General features: G+C 46.7%; 2 protein-coding genes across 9 annotated transcripts in view; both read right to left on the bottom strand.

Moving 5' to 3' along the window:
• The window catches only part of Klk5 (kallikrein related-peptidase 5), a 17025-nt gene extending 2910 nt beyond the window's left edge, over positions 1-14115 (bottom strand). The window contains exons 1-5 of one of the 4 annotated variants that reach the window (XM_006541152.2): positions 14094-14115; positions 5884-5967; positions 2840-3104; positions 1032-1288; positions 698-831 (exon numbers count right to left, since the gene is read on the bottom strand). In XM_006541152.2, coding sequence (XP_006541215.1) covers positions 698-831; positions 1032-1288; positions 2840-3104; positions 5884-5956 — 729 coding nt within the window. In that variant the 5' untranslated portion in view covers positions 5957-5967; positions 14094-14115. Of the gene's footprint in view, positions 1-697; positions 832-1031; positions 1289-2839; positions 3105-5883; positions 6004-6060; positions 6079-6204; positions 6351-14093 lie in introns of those variants that run through there. The other 3 variants (XM_006541150.1, XM_006541151.3, NM_026806.2) reach the window with 3 other exon arrangements.
• A 2129-nt stretch (positions 14116-16244) lies between these two features.
• Positions 16245-23834, bottom strand: Klk6 (kallikrein related-peptidase 6). Of its 5 annotated transcripts, none has more exons than NM_001164696.1 (7): positions 23677-23728; positions 22607-22762; positions 22155-22215; positions 21317-21473; positions 19601-19848; positions 18999-19135; positions 16245-16783 (listed from the first exon to the last, which is right to left on the bottom strand). In NM_001164696.1, the coding sequence occupies exons 3-7, from the start codon at positions 22213-22215 to the stop codon at positions 16625-16627; spliced, it is 762 nt and encodes a 253-aa protein (NP_001158168.1). In that variant the 5' UTR covers positions 22607-22762; positions 23677-23728; the 3' UTR covers positions 16245-16624. The 5 variants fall into 5 exon arrangements, with proteins under 5 accessions (NP_001158168.1, NP_001158169.1, NP_001158170.1 ...); NM_001164697.1 differs by having other exon boundaries at positions 23681-23728; NM_001164698.1 differs by having other exon boundaries at positions 22607-22663; positions 23681-23728.
• Between the last annotated feature and the right edge of the window lie 1359 nt (positions 23835-25193).

Below are 25193 nucleotides of genomic sequence, written 5' to 3'. Positions count from 1 at the left end.
GGCCGGGGCTAGAACTCAAGCCTTGTAGCATGTCTTGAAAGTACTCTACCACTGACTCACACCCCCAGTCCCTCACTGGGGACTCTAGGCAGGCACTCTACCACTGAGCCATGCCCACAGGTCATCACTGGGGGACTCTAGGGAGGGGCTCTACCACTTAACTACACCCCCAAACTCATTTTTTACTTACTTTGAGATAACGTCACCCAGGCCAACCTTGGACTTACTCTGTCCCAGGCTGGCCCTTGGTTTCGTTCTTCCTAACTCAGCCTCCCACATATCTGAGATGACGATCCACGCCCCACTTCTTTTTGTTTTTCAAAAATTGCCTATATGAAAACTGAAAACAAAATGAGGATGCTCAATCTGTGTAAGCATCATATAGAACAGTGCCCTGGAACAGGAGCTCTGTGAAAATACAAGTTCCAGTGCTTAGAAAAGTAGCGCTAATCAGGATGGCTCTTGAGGTACTGCGAGGGGTCAGTGGTAAAGCTGCTTGCTGCCAAGCCTGGTGGCCTGAGTCCAATCCCTGGAACCCACATAGTGGAAGAAGAGAACTAACTTCCATGTGTTGTCCTCTGACCTGCACACACACACACACACACACACACACACACACACACACACACTATGATATATGTGCATAAATAAAATAAATGTAAATTTCTGGATAAGTGGAGTTGCATCCAGCCCTTACCTGGCAGGAGTCCCTGCCCTCTTCATCACCTGCGCAGAACATGGTCTTGTCTATCTGTCCTGGGTAGGAGTTTTTACACCTCTCCTCACTGAGCACAGTAATATTCAGGCACTGGAGGACTTTCGGGAAGTTATCTGTTAAGCAAGAGAATCAGGATGGGCAGAGGACAAGAGAGAACATAGCCAAGCATGGCGGTGCAAACTTGCTGCCCAAGACCTAGGCAGGCTGTGACAGGAGCATACACAGTTTTAGTCTGGGCTAGTTCCGGGTAACCTGTGCTACGTGGGGAGATTCTGCCAGAAGAGCAGGGACTAGGAGGAACCAGGATACTTACTGTGGCTGCTGCTCGTTGTCCCCCAGCCAGACACCATGCACCTAGTCCCCTCGGTGGCACAGTCACAAGCAATTTCGACGGGCTTCACTGAGTGAGAGTCACGGATTTTTCTGTTCATTTTGATGAGCATGAGGTCATTGGAGTGGCCAGGGTGGGAGTAACCGGGGTGGGGGATGGATTTGATTCCCTGGAACATCTGCTGCCCAGACTCATAGACAGGTGACATGGAATGGTGGCCCAGACGGATTCTGAACACTCTGAGGGATAAGGCAATGAATGGTCAGTCCCAGCCCAGCCCAGAACTCTGTCCCCCTATCAAAGGCAGTCTCAATGGCTTCCCACTCTAAGCCATCCTCAACCGCAATTCCACTCATCTTCAACTCAACTTAATCCCCCCCCCCCCCGACCTCACTCCTTCCCATCCTCATCCACAACTCAACCCTGGACTCAACCCCAACTCCTCCCTCCCCCATTTAAAACCCAGCGCCACACCATCATCAACCCTAACTCAACACCTAACTTTATCAGTTTCTGTCCTGTGTGCACCTCCATCCTGCTCCCAGCTCCCTGCCTATCTGCATCCCATCTTTCACACCAACTGCAACCTAAGTGTGTACCCTCAGGAACAGTCAGCATGAGCGTTTTTCAACCTCAAGTCTAACTATGTGTTGTCTATAATCAAGCCATCCTCAGCACCCAATGTAACCATTCCAGCAGTGCGTGGAAGCACAGGCTTACAATCTCAGATCTTAGGAGATAAAGGCCGAAAGACTGAGAGTTCAAGATAATCCTTGGCTGCATAGCTAGTTTGAGGTCATCCAGGACATGAGTCCTTTTCTCAAAAACATCAAAATAATGATAAAACAACAAATCAACCCAAAAGTGCTTAGCCATCCCTCACTCCACAAACTAGCCCAGCTACTCCTTTTGTCTTATATCCATTCCTGGTCCCAACTCTGTCAACTCCGCCTCTCTCTCCACCCATCACAATTCCCACTAATCTCCATTCTAGAGCCAATCCTAAATTCACCTCACCCTAGGCCATCAATGTGTGCCCAATCCCAACACTACTCTTTTCCCTACCCAAAACCATGTGTGTGTCTCTCAACCTCCATTCAACTATCTATCCCCATCTCCAAAACCAGCCAGGTTCAATCCCTTTCTTGACTCTAACCATCCCAATCTCCAATCTAAGTCCTACACCCAGCCCCTTCCCAACCCCATCTTTATAGATCCTAATTCCAGCTCCATACCAAACCATGCATGTGTCTTTATATAATCTTTATCGCCTCTGCCTCTGTCTGTCCTAATTCATTTTTCTTATCTCTATCACAATCTTTTTTGTCTCTGTTCCTTTTAATTTGTAATTTCACCTACCCTTACCTCCCATGCCCAGATCAACTCTCACCAGTGTTGAGATCAGCTCTTCCCCATGCTGTTGTCCTCATCTATCATTCTGTCCATCCATCTTTCCACCTTTCTTCTAAATTCCCATCTATCCATGAATCCTCCCACTCATCTATCTATCTATCTATCTATCTATCTATCTATCTATCTACCTACCTACCTACCTACCTATCTATCTCTCTATTCATCCATCCACTTATCCCCCCACCCACCCATGCACCAACCCATCCATCCATCCATCCATCCACCCACCCATCCATTCATCTACCCATTGACTCATCCATTCACCCACCCATCATCCAGCCATCCAGCCATCCTTCCCAACACCTTCTCCAGTTCTGTTCTCTCCTGCCCCCATGTCCCCAGCTTTCTTCCACCCTCTCTTCTCCAGGCACACTCACGGCTTTCTGCAGTGTGCTGCTGTGAGCAGCCACTGTGGGCTGATCAGCACAGCCCCACAGTACAGCTTGTTGGGCCCCAGAAGCAGGGCGCCCTGCCATGGCTGTGCATCCTTTTGGCAGTCTGACCCATTCACAATTCGAGAGCTGCTATCTGAACGGGTGTCCTCCCCAGACTTGGAATCCGTGCTGAGGTCTCTGTTGGTCCCAGAGGGTTCGGTTCCAGAGGGGTTGTCACAAGAGGAAACATCCCCAGCAAGAACAGGCTCTGAGAATAGAGAATGGGTGAAGGATTGGTCTAGAGGTGGGGTTCAGAAAGGGGCTTAGGCTCAGGAGTGCTCTTACAGTCAGAAACTGGGACCAACCGTCTGACTTGATATATTCCAGGCTTTTAGATAGGAGTCAGGACCAGGACTGTGGAAGGGAGGGAAGAGATTATCGGAGATCTAGGATTATAAAGAGAGCTGTAGGGGTGAGGCTAGGAGTGAAAGATGGGATCAGGGCAGTCAGGTGTGGCCAGATCTATAGGGGTGGGGTCAGAACTGTGTAGGCAGAGCCAGGACCACAGGGAGGGAGCTTGTAGAACGAGCCAAAACCACAACTCAACCAGCAAGTTGGGATTTAGGACAGAGAATCCTGGCTCCAGTGGGCTTCCAGGACTTTGTGAGCCCCAGGGATTCCTGACATCTCCTGGTAAAACCTGGAGAGAAGGAGGGCACCCTGGGGCAGACCCTTAAGGGTAAACCAGGCTTGAGCATTGAGACCTAACTTTCAGATGTGGAGTCAGAAGCCAAGACCAGTATCATAAGCCGGTCACCCCATCTATTCTGGAGACTGGGGCACCAAGATGTCAAGTTTAAGACCTGAGAGGCTGGGGACTTGGAATTAGTCTATGGAGACATGAGACAAGGTCAATTGGGGTGACAAGTCTCACAAAGAACCCTGACTTTGTGCTCATAGTCAGCTATTGGATGGATCACAGGGCCCCCAATGGAGGAGCTGGAGAAAGTACCCAAGGAGCTAAAGGAATCTGCAACCCTATAAGTAGAACAACATTATGAACTAACCAATACCCCGGAGCTCTTAACTCTAGCTGCATATGTATCAAAAGATGGCCTAGTCGGCCATCACTGGAAAGAGAGGCCCATTGGACTTGCAAACTTTATATGCCCCAGTACAGGGGACCGCCAGGGCCAAAAAGTGGGAGTGGGTGGGTAGGGGATTGGGGGGGAGGGTATGGGGGACTTTTGGGATAGCATTGGAAATGTAAATGAGGAAGATACCTAATAAAAAGAAAAAAAAACCTGACTTTGGAAAGGGAGGTGGAGCTAAACTCTGGAACCACTTATAGCAAGTGGGTGGAGCCTAGTGAAAAGGGTTAGGCTCTGGGCTGAAGCCTGGCCTAGGGATTTGGTGAGAAGAGTGGGAGGGGTCAGAGCCCTTGGGTGGAGCTTGGGGTGGGGGACAGGACTCTGGAAAGGCACAGTAAAGCTCACTTTCTGAATTCTCACACAGATCTGTATGCACTCTGTCCCCACCCCTCACTCCCCACGGGCTAGTCACTGTTCACGGTCCTGCTAACTGCCCAGAGAAGGGACGCTTCAGTGCTGTCTGCACCCACGGGCACATTCCAAGAGCACACGCATTGTGTCCAAACGCACCTGCTCCCACGTGACAGGTGGTCTCTCAGGAGCTCATCCACCTGACCACCCGAGCGACAGGCCGGCGTGTGTGGATGGGAATACCACACACACTTCTGTACACAGGCCTGCGGACATGGCACACTTAAAGGACATCTGTATCTCAATTTCCAGCATGGCACAGTGCAAGAAAACCATCTCAGTAGCTATGGTCAGTCACTTCTCAGTTTCTCTAGGCAGGGTCAGGAACCCCAGATACAGTGGCATGAGAACACATCCAGTGGCATTTGCAGGTCCCCAAACACACAGCCCCCCCCCAAATGTAAACCTCGAACTGTCATAGGATCACAACTACAGTCACAGACACAGCTATGCACTTGGAAAGGGCTATCTGCAAACACGAGGGTCATGCGCTTTCACGGTCAAGAGCTGAGCTGCACTGCATTCCAGACATAGACCCTGGGGTGCAGCAGACACAAGGGGCCAAATGTGCAGTAACATCTGCACCAACCTGGAATGCGCCGCACACCCACACAATTGCAGTGCCAAAATGACCTGAAATGCATGGACACCCAACTACACACAAAGTCTCAGAGGGTCGGTACCATCTGCTGTGCAGTCTCTTGACAGGGGACAAGGACACACACAAGTCAAGCAGAATCGCTCACACTTGTAATCTTCAAACTTGGGAAGCTGAAGCAGGAGGATTGCCTATAATTCAAACCCAGCCAGGGCTTCACAGTGAGTACTAGGAGAGCCCTAGTACTATAGAACTATAGTTTATAGAACCTGGGCTATAGAACAGGTTTTAGGGTAGCCTGGGCTAAAAAAAAAAATGAGATTCGTATCAAGAATTAAAAATAAGGGGTCTGGAGAGATGACTCAGCAATTAAGAGCACTGACTGCTCTTGCAGTGGACCTGGGTGTGATTCCCAGTGTTCACATGACAGCTCACAATCAGCTGCAACTGCAGGTCCAACTGAAGCCTATTCTGGCCTCCTTGGGCACTGGCATATGCATAGTGCAAAATATCTTTACAAATACATACATAAGATAGATTAAAAAAACAAACAAACCAATAACAGCGAAAACATACAATGGCACACAACTACAATTCTACCTCTCAGGAGGCAAATATAAGAGAATTAGCCACAAGTTCAAGGCCAGTTTGGTCTAAATAGTGAGTTCTAGACCAGCCTGGGCTACACAGCAAGACTCTGTCTTAAAAATAGTAATAAATGAAAAACATAAAAGCTCTTTCCTTCTCCGCAATACATAAACAGCCATGGGGCCTACATTTAATTGTGTAACCACAGAGGCACAGACACACATTCACCTGGTCCTAGAGACACACCCAGTACTCCACAAAGGCAGTCCTCCCCACACACTTAGGGGACCCCTGGTTACCTGAGACCCCCAGAACCAGGGTTGTGATCAGGGTAGCCATTGCCCATTTCCAGGGGTGTCCGGTCCTCGCCATGACCGCTGCACCTGGTAAGAAATAAAGGTCGAGGCTAAGTGGTTCTGGAGAGGCCTAGGTGGTTCTGGGAGTGTGTTCCACTTTCATCACCATCTCTGCCTCACCATTAGCACTCAGGGACCGGCAGTGGAGGGGAGGGACTATCAGCATCTTACAGTCCCTGTAAGTGTGGACAGCAAAGAGAGGCAGGCGGGTGGGGTGAATCCAAGATAAGACAGAGCCAAATCAGGTTCCCTCTCTTTCCTTACCTGCTGAGACCCTGCCCGGGCCTCCCCTGCCACTTTGCCCCTGTTCCCTGAGCGGTGGGTGGTGGGGTCTGGCTCCCAATATAGCTTCAGACTTCTCAAGCTGGCCTGAGCCTTCCAGCCACCACCTCCTCCTCTGCTCTGGCACCTGGTGATATAACCACCCACTGGTCCCTGGGGCACATTCCCAGGTAGTGAGGTTCCTGTCAGTCTGGGCCCCAGCACTCACTCTTCCTGCCTCTCCTCCCCTCTACCCCCCACCCAGTGTTGAGCGCCACTCCCTCCCTCCCTGGCCCCAAGGATGGGGAGGGGTCCTCAGATCAGGCTGGGCCCTCCTCATGCCTGGCACCTCACCAGCTCCCAGGCACTCTTCCCGAGCAAGGATTTCTAATGTTCCTTTTTCTCCCCGAGTCACATTCACTCATTCATTACAACTCCGCCGTCTCCTTTCTCATTCATCCAGCTCTGTTTGTAAAATTCTTCTACCTGTGATCTAGCTGTCTACCCTTATGGACCTTTCAGAGTCTGTCAATGAGTCTCTCTGTCAGTGTGTTTCTCCCCATCTCTCTGTCCCCGTGTCTGTCTGCTTTTGTGTGTTTCTCTGCCCTTGCCTCCTATGTATCTGTCTCTCTGTCACTGACTTTCTTGGTCTCTGTACTGCCCCCCTTTTCTCCTTATGTCTCTCTCTTTTTCTGTGTGTGTCTGTGCTTTTCCCTGTCTTTATCCCTCTGTCTCCCCATCTGTCTTGTCTCTCCGTCTCTCTCATCTTCATCTCCCTCATGTTTATGTCTCTGAATATTGGTTCTCTGTTCCTTTCTGTCTCCCTATACCTCTCCCTGTCATTCGGGCAGGTGAGACAAAGCCATCAGTAGAAGAAACCCCAGGATCAATTCCCACCACCTATGGGAAGGTCCTAGGCCAAGGGTCAGCAAGAGCTAGGGAAGCAGGCTGCCCCCACTAGGTGCCCAGGTCCAGCCTGCACAGCCAGACATGGATGACACAATTGGGCAGGGCAACCTGTTAATGGAAAAGAGGCCAAGAGCCAGGACCAGTGGTGGGTGGCTCCAAGCGCTTTGGGAAATGGGGCATTGGATGGGGAGTAGAGTGGCACCCCTCCCTGTCTGATCTTTACCTCCTGGCAACCCCACTTGCCCTCTTCTGCATCCTGGCTGCTCCTTCTGTCAACATGCCCACTCTGATTCTTCAGGTCTCCCTCAGGGGAGCAGGAGCCCAGATCTGTGAGCCTTGTGTCAGACATGAACTTTCTCCACACGAAGATGTGCAGATGCCAACAGAGGGGTCAGAGCCTGGAGTGGGCTCTACTGCATAGGAGGAAAAAAAAAAGCCAAACAACAAAACCCACCTTGAAGTTTAATGCAATTAAATGGCTATAAAATCAGCTGCTTATTTCTCTGTTTTCTCTCACTTATATGGTCCTTTTAAGTTCAGCTTGCAGTTGTTAAATGTTTTACTTTTAAAATTGCTTTATATTATATTTATTTACTACTTTATGTATCATTTTATGTATTTTATTTGGTGGGGGGGGTGTGTGCGCGCCATACTCAAGTGGAGGTCAGAGGACAACCTGCAGGAGTTGGGGTCTCTCTGTTCGTTACATGGCTCTCAGAGACTGACCTGAGGTCATTAGGCTCAACAGCAAGTGTTTCACCCGCTGAGTGGTCTCCTCAGCTCCTGTTTGTGTTCTCTGAGATAAAACTTCATGCTGTAGACAAGGCTGACCTTTAATTTTTGGCTAGGATTATATGTGTGAACCACCACATTTCAATGAAAGCCATTGGTGTTCTGTTCAGAAAATTGTCTCCTGTAGCAATGTGTTCAAAGCTATTCCTCACTTTCTCTTTTATCAAATTCAGAGTATCCAGTTTTATGTTGAGGTCTTTGATACACATGGACTTAAGTTTTGCAAAAGGCAATAGACTTAGATCTATTTGCATCCCTTTATGCACAGACTAGCACCATTTGTTGAAGATGCTTTTCCCTCTCGTTACATAATGTTGGCTTTCTTTGTCAAAACTCAGGTGTTTGTAGGTGTATGGATTTGTGTCTGAGTCTTCTATTTGATTGCATTGATCATCCTGTCTGTTTTTATGCCAATACCATGCAGTGGTTGTTACTGTAGCTCTGGAGTACAGCTTGAAATTGGGGATGGTGCTACCTCTGGAAGTTCCTTTACTGTACAGGATTGCTTTAGGTATCCTAGGTTTTTTGTTTTTCCATATGAAGTTGAATATTGTTCTTCCAAGGTCTATAAAGAATTGTGTTGGAATTTTGATGGGGATTGTGTTGAATCTGAAGATTGCTTTTGGTAATATGGCCATTTCTACTATGTTAAATCCTAATGACCCATGAACATGGAAGATCTTTCCATCTTCTGAAAACGTCTTCAATTTCTTTCTTCAGAGACTTGAAGTTCTTGTCATACAGATCTTTCACTTGCTTGGTTAGAGTCACCCCAAGATATTTTATATTATTTGTGGTTATTGTGAAAGATGTTGTTTCCTTAATTTCTTGTTCAGCCCATTTATTGTTTGTATATATGTGGGCTACCATTTTGTGTTTAATTTTAATTTTTATTTATTTACTTATTTTATTTTATTTTATTTTATTTTATTTTTGTTAGTTAATCTTCTATCCAGCCACTTCATTGATGGTGTCTATCAGCTGTACGAGAAGTTCTCTGGTAGAATTATTGGGGTCGCTTATGTGTATTATTATATCATCTGCAAATGACAATATTTGACTTCTTTCTACCTTGTATCTTCTTGATCTCTTAGTTGTCTTACTGCTCTAACTAGAACTTCAAGTACGGCATTGAATAAATATAAGGAGACTGGGCAGCCTTGTCTTGTCACTGATTTTAGTGGAATTGCTTGGTGTTTCTCTCCAGTTAGTTTGATGTTGCCTATAGGCTTGCTGTAAATTGCCTCCATTATGTCTGGTATGTTCTTTGTATCCCTAATCTCTCCAATACTTTTATCATGAAGGGTGTTTTGGATTTTGTCAAAGGCTGTCTTTGATATCTAATGAGATCATCATATTTTTCTTTCAGTTTGTTTTTATGATCTATAATATTGACTGATTCTTGTATGTTGACTCAACCCTGCATCTTTGGGTTGACGCCTACTTGGTCGTGGTGGATGATCTTTTTGATGTGTTCTTAGATTTGGTTTGCAAATATTTTATTGAGTATTTTGGCATCTATGTTCATAAGAGAAATTGGTCTGTAATTCTCTTTTTTTGTTGAATCTTTGTGTGGTTCAGGTATCAAGGTGATTGTGGCCTCATAAAGTGAATTTTGTAATGTTCCTTCTGTTCCTTTTTTGTGGAGTAATTTGAAGAGTATTGGCATTAGCTCTTCTTTGAACATATGGTAGAATTCTGCACTAAAAACTCTGGCCTTCAAGGAGCTTTTTTTTTTTTTTTTTTTTTTTTTTTTTTTTTTTTTTTTAAGCTGTTTGGGTCTTTTAATGACTTCTATTTCTTTGGGGGTTATAGGTCTATTTAAATTGTATATTTGGAATTGATTTAACTTTGGTAAGTGGTATCTATCAAGAAAGTTATTCTTAAAGATTTTCTAATTTTGTGGAAAACAGGTTTTTAATCATAAAAGTGATTCTTTGCATTTCCTTGGTGTCTGCTGTTTTTTCCTCTTTTGTTTCTGATTTTATTAACTTGAATTCTCCATTTTTAATTTAACTTAGATAGGGGTTTGTCTATCTTGTTGATTTTCCCAAAGAACCAACTCTTTGTTTCATTGATTCTTTGTATTGTTCTCTTTGCATCTATTTTATTGATTTCAGCCCTCAGTTTGATTATTTCCCGCCATCTACTCCTCTCAGGTATGCTTACCTCTTTTTATTCTAGAGCTTTAGGTGTGCTGCTAAGTCTCTAGTATGAGAGCCCTCTCATTTTATTTATTTATTTATTTATTTATTTATTTATTTATTTATTTATTTATTTACATGTAGCTACTTAGTGCTATGGACTTTCCTCTTAGCACTGCTTTCATTGTGTCTCCTGTGTTTGGGTAGACTGTTTATTCATTTTCATTAGATTCTACAAAGTCTTTAATTTATTTATTTCTTTATTTCTGTCTTGATCCAGTTTTCATTCAGTAAGGAGTTGTTGAGTTTCCATGAGTTTCTAGGCCTTCAGTTGTTTCTGTTGGTAAAATCCAGCTTTAATCTGTAGCAGTCTGATAGGATGCAGAGGTTTATTTCAATCTTCGTGGGTCTGTTGAGACTTGCTTTGTGACTAAATATGTGATCAATTTTGGGGAAAGTTCTCCTAAGAAGAAGGCATATTCTTTTATGTTTGGTATTTGTTAGGGCCATTTGGATTATAACATCTATTAGCTACAATATTTCTCACTTTAATTTTTGGCTGTATGGCCTGTCCATTAGAGAGTGGGGTATTGAAGTCTTTCACCATTAATGTGTGAGTGTCAATGAGAGATTTAAGTCTTAGTACTGTTTCTCTTACATACGTTGGTGCCCTTGTGTTTAGGGTATAGATTTTAAGATTTGAAACATCGTCTTGGTTTATTTTTCCTTTGATGAATATAAAGTTTTTTCCTGTCTCTTTTGATTAATTTTAGTTTGAAGTCTGTTTTGGTAGATATTAGAATGGTTACACCAACTTTCGTCTTAGGTCTGTTTGCTTGGAAACTTTTCCCAACCCTTTACTCTGAGGTAATATCTCTTTGATACTGAGATGTATTTCTTGTATACAGCAGAAAGATGGATTCTGTTTTAGCATCTACACTGTTGGTCTGCCTTTTTATTGGGGAGATCAGTCAACTGATATTGAGGAACGTCAATGATCAATGATTATTAATTCCTGTTAAGCTTTGTGTATTTTCATAGGTATAGTTAACCTCCTTGGGTTGTAGTTTTCCTTCTAGTATCTTCTGTAGGGCTGAATTTTATTATGGAATGCCTTGTTTTCTCCATCTATGGCGATTGAAAGTTTTTCTGGGTGTTATAGTCTGGGTTGGCATCTATGGTCCCATAGAGTCTGCAGGATATCTGTCCAGGCCCTTATGGCTTTTGGAGTCTAAATTGAGAAGTAAGGTCTAATTCTAACATATATGCCTTTGTATGTTCTTGCTATTTTTTATCTTGTAGCTTTTAATATTCTTTCTTTGTTCTATATGTTTAGTGGCTTGGTTATTATGTTGTGAGGAGACTTTCTCTTCTGGTCTAATCTATTTTGGTGTTCTGTAAGCCTCTTGTACTTTTATAGGCATTCCTTATGTTAGGAAAAAATTTAACTAAGGTTTTGTTGAAAATATGTTTTGGGCCTTTGAGCTGGGATTCTCCTATTCCTATTATTCTTAGATTTGGTCTCTTTGTAGAGTCCCATATATTCTGGATAGTTTGTGTCAGGTCTTTTCTAAATTTAGCATTTCATTTGACTGGTGTATCTATTTCTTCTATCATATCTTCGATATTTAAGATTCTCTCTTCCAACTCCTGTATTCCATTGGCAAAGTCTGCCCCTGTAGTTCCTGTTTGAATTTCAAAATTTTTCATTTCCAGAATTTCCTCAATTTTTGTCTTCTTTATTGCTTTTATTTCTATTTTTAGGTCTTGAACTGTTTCATTCATTTCCTTCAACTATTTGTTTGTTTTTTCTTGACATTCTTTAAGGGATTTATTCATTTCTTTCTATTTTTTTCTTTGTGTTTTCCTGGATTTCTTTAAGGGATTTCTTCATTTCCTCTTTAAGGATACCTATCATCTTCATAAAGTTGGTTTTAAGGTCTTCTTCTTGTGCTTCAGCCGTGTTGGAATATTTAGAGGTTGCTGTAGTAGGATAGCTGTGTTCTGATGGAGACATATTGCCCTACCTCTTATTGATTGTGTTCGTAACACTGACATCTAGTCATCTGGGGTTGGGCTGATTTTAGGACTAGGTGCTAATTTCTAAGTTTGTCTTTTTTAGGTGGCTGTTTGTTCCTTGGTTTCTGTTTCTTTTCTGGCATTCTGGCTGATGTGGCTTGTGATTGAACAAGGGGTCTCCACCTCAGTTGGGGGCTAGGACACAATGAGGAGGGGGAGGGGAACTGGGGATAAGGTGGAGGGGGAAGAGAATTGAGGAGGTCCATTGGCCAGGCAGCCAACCTGGCTTCCAGTCAAGCAGGGTCTCTCCACCCAAGTTGGCAGCTGGGACACGATGATGGGGAGAGGTGGGATTGGGGATAGTAAGAGGGCATCGAGAGAGTGAGAGAAGTCACACGGGTGGGTGGTCTGCCTGGAGTTCTGATAGCCAGTGTGGCCTCTGGTGGAGCAGGGGTCTCCTCATGAGTTGGGGGCTGGGACATGGTGATGAAGAGGGTAGGGGGACATTGGGAATAGTGTCAAGCCTGTGAGTACCAAGAGAATGGGGGAAGACTTCAGGCAAGCAGCCTTCCTGGGGTTACAGTGGCTTCTGGTTGATCAGGGAGTTATTGTTTGCTTTTAATAATCCACTGAGTTCAATCAGTGCTGCCCGCATGTACATGGTATGGGGCCATCCATTGGAGCACAGGCAATGTGCTAGGGACTGTCCCCCACCACAACCTAGCTCTTTCTCCCTCAGCAGCTACAAACTGCTAACCGTGCCTCTACTAGAGCTAGGGCTTGTGAATGTCCCTCCTATCCATGATGTAAGATCGATGGGCTTGATCTTGTACAGGCCCAATACAGGGTCACCACAGCTACACTCACATTCATCAGTGCAGCGACCACGACATGCCTAGAACACACTGTTTAAAAGTACTCCTCTGCAGTTTCTGCCTCTTGAGATATTTCTTCCCCCTCTTCAGTAAGTTCTTTGAGAATTGGGTGATTATTTTTTTTTTTTTGTGATACAGAAGTTTTGTTGATGGATGTGCATTGTACCATTGAGTATTCTCTGCATTTTGACCAGTTGTGAGTCTTCTGGAGGTTTCTTCAGAGTCGTGTTTATGAGATCATTACAATACTATTTTGTCCCATTTACAAACTAAGTTAAGGAGACACTTTCAAACATTTTAAATCTCATACCTGAAAAGAACACACTCTCTATGGAAGTCATTTAGTTTTCAGACCAAAAATTCAGATATTTTGTAAGGTTTCTTATTCAAGCATGTTATGATTGAAAATATTACTGCTCCTGCATTCTTTCAAATATCCCAATACTGTATTATAAACTTGATGTTTGTAGTTACAAACTCAAAAATCATGTATTAAGAGGAAAGTGGGGGATGGCTTGGTGTAGCGTGCTTTCCCACCAGGCTTGACATTGGATGGTCCACCCCCAGCACCACAAGGAAAAGAAAACAAAAGAGACTTATTTAGGTTGTGGGAGATGGCCCAGGGGGTAGAACACTTGCTATACAAGTATAAGACTGAATTCAAACCCACAGAATCTGAGTAAATATAGCAGCATATCTCATAATTTCAGCACGCCTGTATGAGAGACAGAAGCAAGAGAATCCACAGAAACTCAATGCTCAGCCCATCTGGCAACATAGTGGTGAAGAAGAGACCTAGTTTCAAGCAAGGTGGAAGAGAAGTGACCCCTGAGTTGTCCTCTGACCTTCACAAGAGAGCCTTGGCACATATTCACCTGAATTTACACCCATAGGCATGCTCACACACACAGATACATACACAGAGATACACAGATACACACACACAGATACACACACACAAAATCACAGAGTATCTTAGTCAGGGTTTTTATTCCTGCATAAACATCATGACCAAGAAGCAAGTTGAGGAGGAAAGGGTTTATTCAGCTTACATTTCCATGTTGCTGATCATCACCAAAGGAAGTCAGGACTGAAACTCAAACAGGTCAGAAAGCAGGAGCTGATGCAGAGGCCATGGAGGGATATTACTTACTGGCTTGCTTCCCCTCGCTTGCTCAGCCTGCTCTATTATAGAACCCAAGACTACCAGCCCAAAGATGGCTCCACCCACAAGGGGCCTTTCCCTCTTGGTCACTAATTGAGAAAATGCCTTACAGTTGGATCTCATGGAGTTGTTTCCTCAACTGAAGCTCCTTTCTCTGTGATAACTCCAGCTTGTGTCAAGTTGACACAAAACCAGCCAGTACACACACACACACACACACACACACACACACATGGGGGGGCGGGCGGGGGGGAGAGAGAGAGAGATCTTTTTTGTCGTATGAGTAAATATCAAATGTGTAGAGATTCTACTTAAAAAGCAGTATACACCCAGGAGCCAATCCTAAACCTTTCCACACTCACTTGATGTGTTGAAAGATGCTTTCAGTGTAGAAAGCAGCTGGACCCAGACTGTGGATGCTTTCTGTTCCTTTTGAAGTTTCAAAAGCCCATGCCACGCTCACTCTTGCGCCCCACTGTAAGCTCTCAGCTTCTGCTCCAGCGCCAGGCCTGCCGGCCTCCCACCCTGCTCCCTGCCTTGATGGTCATTGAGTCATTGTGTGAAGCTGTCAGAGAGCTCCCAGTTAAATGCTTTTTAAATCAGCTGCCTCGCTCATAGGGTTTCATCACAGCAACAGTAATCCTAACTAAGCCATGTGGTGAGAAGCCTGTGTGGCTGGATCAGGCTACTTTCATCGTACCTGTTATCCACCTTGGAAAGACAGCTCCCGACTCAGGGACCGGGACACATATTTTCTGGATTTTTTTCTTGGTGACTCTGGTCAGTTGTATGACTGCATTTGCTGCTCCTAATAGTTGGAGTGTGCTGCTTGAGACTGCCTGGCTGTCACAAGTTCATCTTCCCATCCACTCACCATGTCAGCTCTCCTGTTCCCCACTGCGACTTGACTATAAAGTCAGTCTTTCACTGGATCTTAGGTTGAAGCTCTAGCAGAGGCTTGCTCAGCATGTACAAAGTTCCAGGTTCACTTCCCAGCACCGCACGTAAAACTGAGCATTGCACTGCAAGCTTGCAATCTGAGCACTCAGTGGGCGGAGCCAAGAGGATGAGAAGCTCAAGGCCATTCTTAGCTGCATAAAGAAAGTTCTACCTCTTAGCTCTGAACTGTTCCTTTCTCTCAGTCAAGCCCGGTTCCCCTGTCTGGCCGTTCATCGGATGTCAACAGGCATGCCACGAACTTCTGCCTCGGATCCCAGCCTTCAGTGTCTGACGTGGTCTCCAGAGACTCTCACACCCACGATGTTCCCTCATTGCTAGTGCCACCCACCCAGCCTCCACACCCAGCCACTTTTCTCCAACCCTGCCCCAGCCCCAGGTCCACCTCTCCCCTCCCTGCACCACCATCCAAAACGCCTCCCACACCCCACAGTTATGTTCTCTTCCCTTCGTCTCACTGCACATATGGCTGCTCTCAAACTTTCCGTGTCTTCCTATGACCTCCAGGAGAAAGTGCTCGCCTCAGATGCTTGTATCTGAGGTCCTTTATGATACCTGTCTGCCATCACTCTCACTTCTACCACAACCTTACAATCCTCTCACCTTTGTTTGTTATGCAGTCCAGGCTGTCCTGGAACTCACTTGTAGACCAGGGTAACCTCAGACAGAGATCCACCTACCTCTGCCTCCTGAGTGCTGGGATCAAAGGTGTGTGCCACCATGCAATGCCCAGCTTGGCAACACATCTGGAATTTCCATGAGCCTGACCATCTTCCAGACGTATTCACCAAAATGCTTAATATTTTATTCAAACTAAACATAAACTAAAATAACCAAAAGGCATAAATCTAAATTAATTGTTGTGTGTCTGAAACAATGACTATATTTTGTCAAAAGTGTTGCGAGGTTATACTCACTCTCAGCTGATACAGATATGTTTGTGTGTGGGTTTTTTTTTTGTTTGTTTTTTTTTGCCTTCAAAAACTCAATGCCTTCCATGCTGGGCTGTTGTTGGAGGATGTGGGTAGCGGAGTCTAAGCTGTCACGGAGTTGAGACAAGATGGTGTTTGTTACCTTAGTCACTTTAGCAGCAGCAAAAATTCTAAGAAGCAGAAATGGACTAAAGAAAAGCACCCACTGTGCACCTTTTACTGGTAGAAGTAAATGAACACTTACTCCTTATTCTTGCTATAAGTGCTGTTAGCCACTGAGCATTTCTCCAGCTCCGTTAGTATCCCAATTTTACAGATGAGAGCATTCACACTCTAAAGAAAAGCACTTCCCAAGGGTACCCAGACTGTTAGTGGGCACACTGCGATTCCATCTGCTAACCACACCCATAGAGTAGGATTGTAGCCTGTATCCTCCAGTCTCCCTGGGGATGCAACGATTGAGCAAAGTAGATTTAGCAGTGTTCTGTGCTCTGTGTCACTACATTTATTAAGTACCAGGGTCAGAGCTGGACATCTGAAGGCTCTGAGAGCAGGGCAGGGCTTCAGGGAGAGAGAGTATGGAGCCAGCGAGGGTCAGAGGCGTCGTGGGGGAGAACTGGATGTCTCATGTCACAGCCACTTGTTTCTGAGGATGTTTTGGATCCATCTGATATGAGTGCAGACATCGGTGTAAACTCCTGGCTTCTCCTTTGATCCACAGGGCATGTCACCCCATGACACGAGCCCTCGGAGGCGACCCCCACATACTAGGGGACCTCCAGAATCACCCTGTGTGGAAGAGAAAGAGAAACGTCAGAAACTCACATAGAATGAGGAGGAGGAGGGGGAGAAGCAAGAGTAGGAAGAGAAGTGGTGGTGGGTGGGTGGGTGGGGGGCAGAAATTAGAGAGTCAGAGATACTTGGAGATGGAGGAAAGGCTGGATTGGTGGTCATGCCTGTCATCTGACCTACCTATTCAGGATGCCATGGAAGATTGCAAGCTTAAGGCTAGCTTGTGCTATGTAGGAAGACCCTTTCTCAAAGTAAAAGAGGAATGGGGCTCTAGTTCACCAATAGAGCGCTTGCTGAGCACGCATAGCATAAGATCCTGGGCTTAATTCCCAGGAAAAGCCAGAGACAGATGAGGTGCTCCAGGATACCAAGTTCCACCGTGGTATAGGTGAGAGAGAGAGGGTGCTTAGAAAAGCCATCCATTCAGGAGAGAAGATTGTTAAGACATAACGTGTTCTAAGGGAGTTGAAACTTTGCACCCCACGGCAAAGATCCTTAAGCTCAATAAGCAAACAACTCAAATGCTTCAGGAAGGAACTGGAGCTGAGCAGATGCACTAGGTCCCTCCTTCCCCAAGTATATATAAGCAGTAAGGACTACCAAGAGTCTCTCAGACAAGATGAACTGCCAAGAAGAGACTCTGACTACCTCAGCTGCCAAAGGGAGACACTTTCCGACCTGTTGAGCTGCCTGCAGGCTGTGCAGTGTGTGTGCTCCCCATTCTGGCTTTGATGAGCTGTCACCCATGCGGGGGTGAGCTTTTGGTGATGCAGTTGCCCATGAGTCATTTCTGCTCCTGTAAGTAACCCCTCACCCATACTCCTTAGAGTAACCCCTATGAAGCTCATTGGTTCACCAAGTTGGACTTTGGTGTCATTCATTGGTTTGTTATTGCTTCTCTGTCTGGGATGGATACATGTTTATGATCATCACTGCAGGGAGAGTGTCACAGTACGGAGAGGGACATCAAGGTCCATAAAAGTAAAGGTTATCAATGGAGAAGGGGGGGGGGCGTAGAGACAAAAGTGCTAAGCTCAGCAGAGGAGGCTATGAAGGCAGGGACTCAAGAAGAAGGCAACAAACTTTCAGTGCTCTCCATCCCTTGATCCCAGGCCAGCCATGCCTAGCTGCTTTGCTCCCAAGCCACTAACTCACTTTCTTGGCCTCTCCCATAACCCCACCCTTGCTTTCTTGGTAGGTTGATGTTGGCCCTCCACGGTCTAGAGTCATTCTGGCATAAAAAGGAGTCTGGAAGGATGACAGGTAGAGAGGTTCCAGGTAAGGTACTGAAGATTAGAGCGGTGTGGTGGCGCATGCCTGTTATTCCAGTATCCCACAGGCGGATGCAGGAGAATTGTTGTGAGTCTGGGGACAAGACAAGGCTTGTGAATGAGTTCCAGAGGAGCTCAGTTGCACGTGTTGAGGGATGGGCATAGAATCCCTCTTTGCAGCTGGAAGGCCCCTCATCTGAAGCTTAGCTATTTCCAGGTGGGTTTCACGGCTGCAGCTCTGAGGAAGGATAGCTCTCTGTAGCATCTTTCTGGCCCTTGGATCTCCCCGGTTGTTCAAAACTCCCACCAAGGTGGCCATTTATTGAGATTGTTCCTTAAACTTTCAGGTTTGCTAGGTTCACCCATATTTGGCTAGCCATTTTAGCATCTCTCTGGCTCTTGGTGTCCCTGACTTTGCATCTAAACTTCTTCTTTCTGCTGGGTGTCGTGTGTTGTGTGTATGTGTGTGTGTGTGTGTGTGTGTGTGTGTGTGTGTGTGCAGATATGTATATGCGCAGGTGGAGACCAGCAGTCACAGGCATCCTCCCTTAGGAGTCACTCGCTGTACAGTCTTTAGAGACAGGGTTTCTCACTGACCTGGGCTCACCCATTAGGTTACTCTGGCTGGCCAATGAACCCAAGAGATATGCCTGCCTCTGTCCTCAAGCACTAGGATAACAAGCATATGCCATTCACCATGCCCTACAACTCGGGTCTCCATACTTGCATGGTGAGTATCTTACTGATTGAGCCAACCTCTCAGCCCCGAGCTGCCCTGCTTCTTCCTTATCTGTCTTTACACGTGTGAGGTGGATTCTCTTCTGTTTTGTCCTCCAGTGTCCTCTCAGGCTGACTTTCTCAATCTCTGTTCAGCTCTGCTTTGGTTTGTGTCTCTGTCTTCCTGTGTGTGGTTGATTTCAGATCTCTGGTCTCGGTCTTACCTGACAGGAATCGTTGCCTTCTTTCATGTCGCCTGCGCACACCATGCTCTGGGTGATCTTGCCAGGGTAGGCACGCTCACACTGCTCCCGGGGCACCAGATGGACATCAGCACACTGAATGGTATCTGGGAAGTCACCTAGGAGGTGGAAGATGGGCCAGGCTTACACATCCCCTTCCCATCGTGCCTTCACCAGCTGTCTTCACTGCCCTTCCCCCTCACCCCCATTTCTTTCCAGCGGATTCCCATTTTGTTTCTCTTTCATGCTTAGGATCGCTTTCCTTGTCACTGTCTCCCAAATGGCCCCTTTCCCCATCATTCTCGGTCTGACTTCCTCACTAATCATAACCTCCCCCATGAGTTCTCACTTCTCATTGACCCTTCATTTTGTAGCCTATCCACATTTGGTCCAACTCCTCAACCTTCTCCTCTCTCCATCTGTCTTTTATCCATAAACAGAGTGACCTACTGATCCTCTCCATCAGCATCTCCTTGTGGCCCACCATCTTCTTTCCCACCTTCACTATTTACCATCCCACCTCCATCACTAGACCCTCTCCCTTTGGTCCCTTTGATCACTCCCAACCATCTCCCCTCACTGACCATTTTCCATCTTGCCCCAGCCCAGGATCTGGCAGTTGGGATTCTCCTCAGAGCAGTCATTCTTCAAGGGCAGAGGCTGGATCTTTTTAGAGAATTTGACTGGATTTTTCAGATGCACCATCATGATGTCATTGTCGTGGGTTTCAGGGTTGTAGCGGGGATGGACAATAGTCCTGTCCACTGAGATTTGCCTTTGGAAAGTCTCTGTTTGCCGTAGGTTGTGTTTCCCCAAGATCACCTGCAGATTCCTGGGAAGAAGACAGCTAGGACTCACCTCCAGTCCCTGGGCTTCGCCAGAAGCCCCCAGAGAGAGCACCTACCCTCCTCCTCCCCTCTTCCCTCCTCCCTTGATCTTCCCCAGCTCAGTAAAAGGCAATCTCATTCTTCTAGATTTTTGCCTTTCTAACTTTTCTACTACGCAACTTGACAGCCAACCGACATAGTTTCAGGTTCTCCTTTCGCAGATTCAATTGACCACAGGTTAAAAATGTTGGGGCAGCACCAGAGCGTGGTGGTGCACACTTTTAGTCCTAGCACTCTGGAGGCAGACACTGGAGGAATTCCTATGAGTTCTAGGCCAACCTGGTCTATAGAGTGTATTCCAAGCCAATAGGGCAACCCAGAGAGACCCTGACTCAAAGACAAGCAACAAGAGAGGAGGAGCTGGCAAGATGGGTCAGCAGGCAAAGGGACTGCCTCACAAGCCCAGTACGCTGAGCTCATGCCTCACTACCTGCATGAATGTGGACAGAGAGGACCTGACTCTACAGAGTTGTCCTGGGAACTGCACAGGTGCACTGTGGCACGTGCACACCCACACAACACGAATAATAAAGTCAACATTTAAAGATAATTTTACTTACTATTTACTTTTGTATTTAAATATATGTGTGGATAGGGTATCTACATTTGAGTGCAGGTGCCCATGAAGGACAGAAAGGGTATTAGCTCTTCTGACGCTGGAGTTACAGACAGTTCGGACTTGCTGTAGGGGTGCTGGAAACTGAACTTAGATCCTGTCTGCAAGAGCAGTATGTGCTTTTAACAGTTGACCCATCTCTCCCACCTTAAAAAAATGATTTGAGTGTGTGTGTGTGTGTGTGTGTGTGTGTGTGTGTGTGTGTTTTGCAAAGCCATGCATGTGCAGAACCCAGAAGAAGGCTTTGGAACCTTCTGAGTTGGAGTTACAAGCACTTTGCAGGGGTTATCTGGCTTGTGACACCAATGCTTGGATTTGAACTTCAGTCCCAATGATTGTGAAGCAAGTTGATCACTGAGCTATCATTTTGGCCCCCATTTTTTGAGGGAGTCTCTTGCAACCCAAGCTGGCCTCAAGCTTCCTGTGCAGCTGAGGCTCAGCTTGTGCTTTTGATTCTCCCGCCTCCATCTCTCGATCACTAAGACTATAGTGCTGAATGCCCGGCCCAATTTAGGAGATGCTGGAGGTGGTACCCAGAGCAATTGTTCCCCCTGCGTTGACAGGTGCTCTAGAGATATAACTTAGAGTTCATGCAAAGATATCCATAGGTTATACGCAAATGTTGCATTACTTTTTTAAGGGCTTGAGATACCTTCAGGGTCCCGGAACCTATGGATACCTGGCTGAAGAGAACTGTTCACAGAATGATGGATGCTCAGGTCTGCCCCCCTTCTGAAGTCTACAAGGCACCCTTTGGACCCCCTTACATCAGCTTCTTAAAGACCAAGGAAACTCACGGTTTTTTGCAGTGGGCAGCTGTCAGCACCCACTGTGGGTCAATGAGGACCCCACCACACAGCAAGTGACCTGAGGTGTAGAGGGCAGCCTGGAAAGGGTGGGAGTCCTTCAAACACGGGCCTCCATGAACCACCTTCTCCTGTTCCTCCGACCAGGCTGAGGGAGGAAGGGGCTGAGTCAGAGAAGAGCTCCAAGAGCCTAGATCCTTCTGAAATGAACTGTAATCAAATGGGTCCCTAATCTCACTGTCACCTCTACATCTACCTTCTCTTCCTCGACTCTACCTCTACCCTCTGAGGTTTTTGTAGATTTATTTATTTATTTATTTATTTATTTATTTATTTATTTATTTATTTATTATGTATACAATGTTTTTCTTGCACATATGCCTGCATGCAAGAAGAGGGCAACAGACCTTATTGTAAAATGGTTGTGAGCCACCATGTGGTTGCTGGGAACTGAACTCAGGACCTCAGGAAGAGCAGTCATCTGAGCCATCTCTCCAGCCTCCCTTCCCCTTTTTGATACTGAGTTTCTTGGTGTATTCCAGACTGGCCTGGAAATCACGCTGTAGACCAGGTTGGACTCAAACTCAGAGATCACCTGCCTCTGCCTTCCTAGTGCTGGGATCAAAGGTGTGTGCCACCACGCCCAGCTATCTCCATCCTCAAAGACGTAAGCACGCTTTATCCTCCAACCCACCTCCAGACTTGTCCTTAGCCAGCCCCCTCAGGGCTTTCCTCATCTCAAAGCTGCATAGTCCTGTCCTAAACCACCGTCTGTCAACAGAGCCAATCTATCTACCAGCCCCTCCCCCTTCTATGGTCCTTAAATCACCTGATTTAGCAAGAACCAAGCACAGGGCCAGCATCTTCATTGTCAGCATCTTCATGGGCATCTTGAGAGGGTAAGCCAACGATTCCATTAGTCATATCTCAGCCTCTGTTCACATCTCAGGAACCCCACCCTGCTCCTTCCTCACCCTCTCCATCTTTACTGTCTTGTCCTGCTCTCCTGCCTTTGTTCTATCTCTGCACATGCCCCCCTTCTCACTTCCTGGTTCCTCATTTCCCAGCCTGCACCTTGAATCTGAGGGTCCCTGAGAGCAAATGCAAGACAGTGTGGGGACCAACCATGTCCTTGGTTCTAGTGGCTTTAGGGAAGAAACCCAGCCCTGGGCTCTGGTGTCCCTTTCTACTCTCAGAGATGTTAGTCCAAGGGGTCCCTGACATTCTTCCTCTGTGGGACTTTCCTTTTGCACCTTGCCTACATCCTTACCCTTCACTCACCTGCTGGTGGCCAGCAGTGTACCTGCCAGCACTCAGGTTGGAGGGGAATGACACCACCTATCACAGGAAGCCAGAGGCAGAGAAAGTCAGCAAGGCAGGGCGCTCCTCGAGGGAAGGGGCAGAGCAGACTGACAGAAGGCTGCCTTATGATCCGACCTGCATGAAATATGGGGCACTTGGATGCTGGGTCCCAAGTAGCAGACTGTCTCCAGAAACCCTCCTGGCTCTGTGGCCTCCCAGAGAGAGGCGGACTCTGTTCTCAGAGTCTCCCAGCTCCTTTTTAACCCCTCTCTCTTCTAGTCTCTGAGCCAGGAGGAAGCCAGTCACGCCCTTTTCTTCACCTAAGCCGCCCACATGCATTCCTTCTGCCCCACAGCTCTGCTTCTGGTGACCCTTGACCAGATAGCTACAGGGAAGCCAGTGACCCACTCTGGAACACAGTGACCCCAGATCTCTGAATTTTGAGGGAAGAAATGGGTCTGTTCGCCTGGATCTGAAGGAGAAAGGCTGGACATAAATAGGAGGGTTGGGCTGAAACCTTTAGAACTGAGGTAGAGAGAGATTGGAGCTCATTCTTTTATATATATTTTTTTATTACATATTTTTCTCAATTACATTTCCAATGCTATCCCAAAAGTCCCCCATACCCTCCCCCCCTCCCCTACCCACCCACTCCCACTTTTTGGCCCTGACATTCCCCTGTACTGGGGCATATAAAGTTTGCAAGTCCAATGGGCCTCTCTTCCCAGTGATGGCCGACTAGGCCATCTTTTGATACATATGCAGCTAGAGTCAAGAGCTCCGGGGTACTGGTTAGTTCATATTGTTGTTCCACCTATAGGATTGCAGATCCCTTTAGGGAGCTCATTCTTGCTTTTGGATTTGTAGGATTTGTGACATAATAAGACTGAGGACTAAATGCCCCGTTCCCAGGTTAGCCAGTGGTGCCCCGGCCTCCACAGGTACCCCACCTATATCCTCTGGGGATCCTGCAGCTTCTTCTCCTGGGTTTGTATCTCTGAGGCCCTGGAACCAGCTGCCCAGGTTCAGTGGGGTCAGGGCTGACTCACCTACCTGTAAGTCCCTCTGTGGGTGCTGAAGACCTCCGTGTCCCAAGGAGAGTGGGAGCTGACACCCAACTATTGAGAAAGGATGTTTCACTAAACTGTCCCCCGCCCCTAACCCAGGCTGGGAAGCGGCATGAGCAATATGGGGAAAGAGACTTCCAACAATCGGTCATTGTCTGTTCCCCGGAAACCTGGTGCCATGCTCCCAGGAAGATGGGCGGGAGGCTATCGCAATGACTTCTCTTTGTATCAGTGTGAGTGACAGCCCTGCTGGGTCCAGCCCTGCTGAGTCCCGCATCTGGACACCCATCCTCCAAGTTTGCCCACTTTCCCGTTCTCTGGTCTCATGCCTCTGCCTGCCCCCCATCTCAATGTACTTGCTGTTATTTGTATCTCGCAAGCCTTTGTTTGGTTTTCTCCCTTCTGTTCTCTGTGTCTGTCTCAGACTTTCTCTCTGTTGCTCCCTCTCCCTCTTTCCACATCTCTATTTCTTCCCTTTCTTTTCTCTCTGTCTCCGTTTCTCCCTCTTTCTCTGTGTATGCGTGTTTCTCTGCCTTTTAAAATCCGTCTTCCCTTCTGTGCAAATGTCTGTCTGTCTCCCAGACCCTTGGACTCCATATCTTCTGTTTCTCTGCTGGCTCTCTTTCTGAACCACTTAGGAAAACATGTGTGCACTTGGTATGCACTTAGGTTCCTGGGATGTGAGAAGGTATGGTGAGGTGTGTGCGGGGCAGTTATTGAGGTGCAGGAGGACATGAAGAGTCACTGCGGAGATTTTTGCTTATACTGAGAGATGCACAAGCAGAGATAATCTGGCCTGCAGAAACTGGGGAGCAGCACCAAGGGAGATAAGCAAGAGCACTGTAAAGCTATGTCATGACCTGGGAGAAGTATGGGGAGGTGCCTTTGAACTCGGGTCTGGGGAGCAAGTCAGTGAAGAAGAGAGGATGCAGGCGTGTGTGGGACGAGTAGGCAGTGGTCAGTGTGGGCTGCAAAGGAGGGACTTTTGGAGGGTGGAGGGACCTGGGAAGGGTGTGGGGATAAAGATGGGAAGTGGAGACATACTAGGAAAGCATCAGGCAATAGCAGCAGCAGGCATGAATAATGTGCCCCCCAGCATTTGCAGGGCGTGACACCCCATGCACCCTCTCCTTTCATTAACCTGATCTTGTATTACTCAGGCTCCATCACCCTGGCTAATGAAGACTTTAGTTAGCACTGAGGATACACTGGGAATGTCACACTAGGTCTCTTCTGAACTTTTTCCTTTTGATGTCTCACTGTACCCCAGTCACAGTCAGTTCCCCTCACACGACCCACTGGCTTTCTAACCTTGTCCCATGCTTCCCTTCTGTGAGGCCCATTCTTCTCTGTCCCCATATTCTGGTCCCAGTTCAGACTGGTTCCTCACCCACCTCACTCTCTGAACCACTCACTAGACTTCAAGAAGGGTCTTCCTGAACTTTGCTTGGACTAACTCCTGGCCTTGTTTCTCACAGATCTGCCCCAAGTCCTCACAC

This window comes from Mus musculus, chromosome 7 (assembly GCF_000001635.26).
Source record: "Mus musculus strain C57BL/6J chromosome 7, GRCm38.p6 C57BL/6J".
NCBI lineage: Eukaryota > Metazoa > Chordata > Mammalia > Rodentia > Muridae > Mus > Mus musculus.
This window is presented reverse-complemented; position numbering and strand designations above follow the sequence as displayed.

Excerpts from the sequence above, each read along its gene's own strand:
- Klk6 (XM_030242237.1), bottom strand. The coding sequence starts at position 22,215 with ATGCCCATGAAGATGCTGACAATGAAGATGCTGGCCCTGTGCTTGGTT. Across the intron at positions 21,474-22,154 it reads CTTGGTTCTTGCTAAATCAG|CCTGGTCGGAGGAACAGGAG; the intron begins GTGATTTAAGGA and ends TTCCTCCCTCAG. Across the intron at positions 19,849-21,316 it reads GCTGCCCACTGCAAAAAACC|GAATCTGCAGGTGATCTTGG; the intron begins GTGAGTTTCCTT and ends TCTTCTTCCCAG.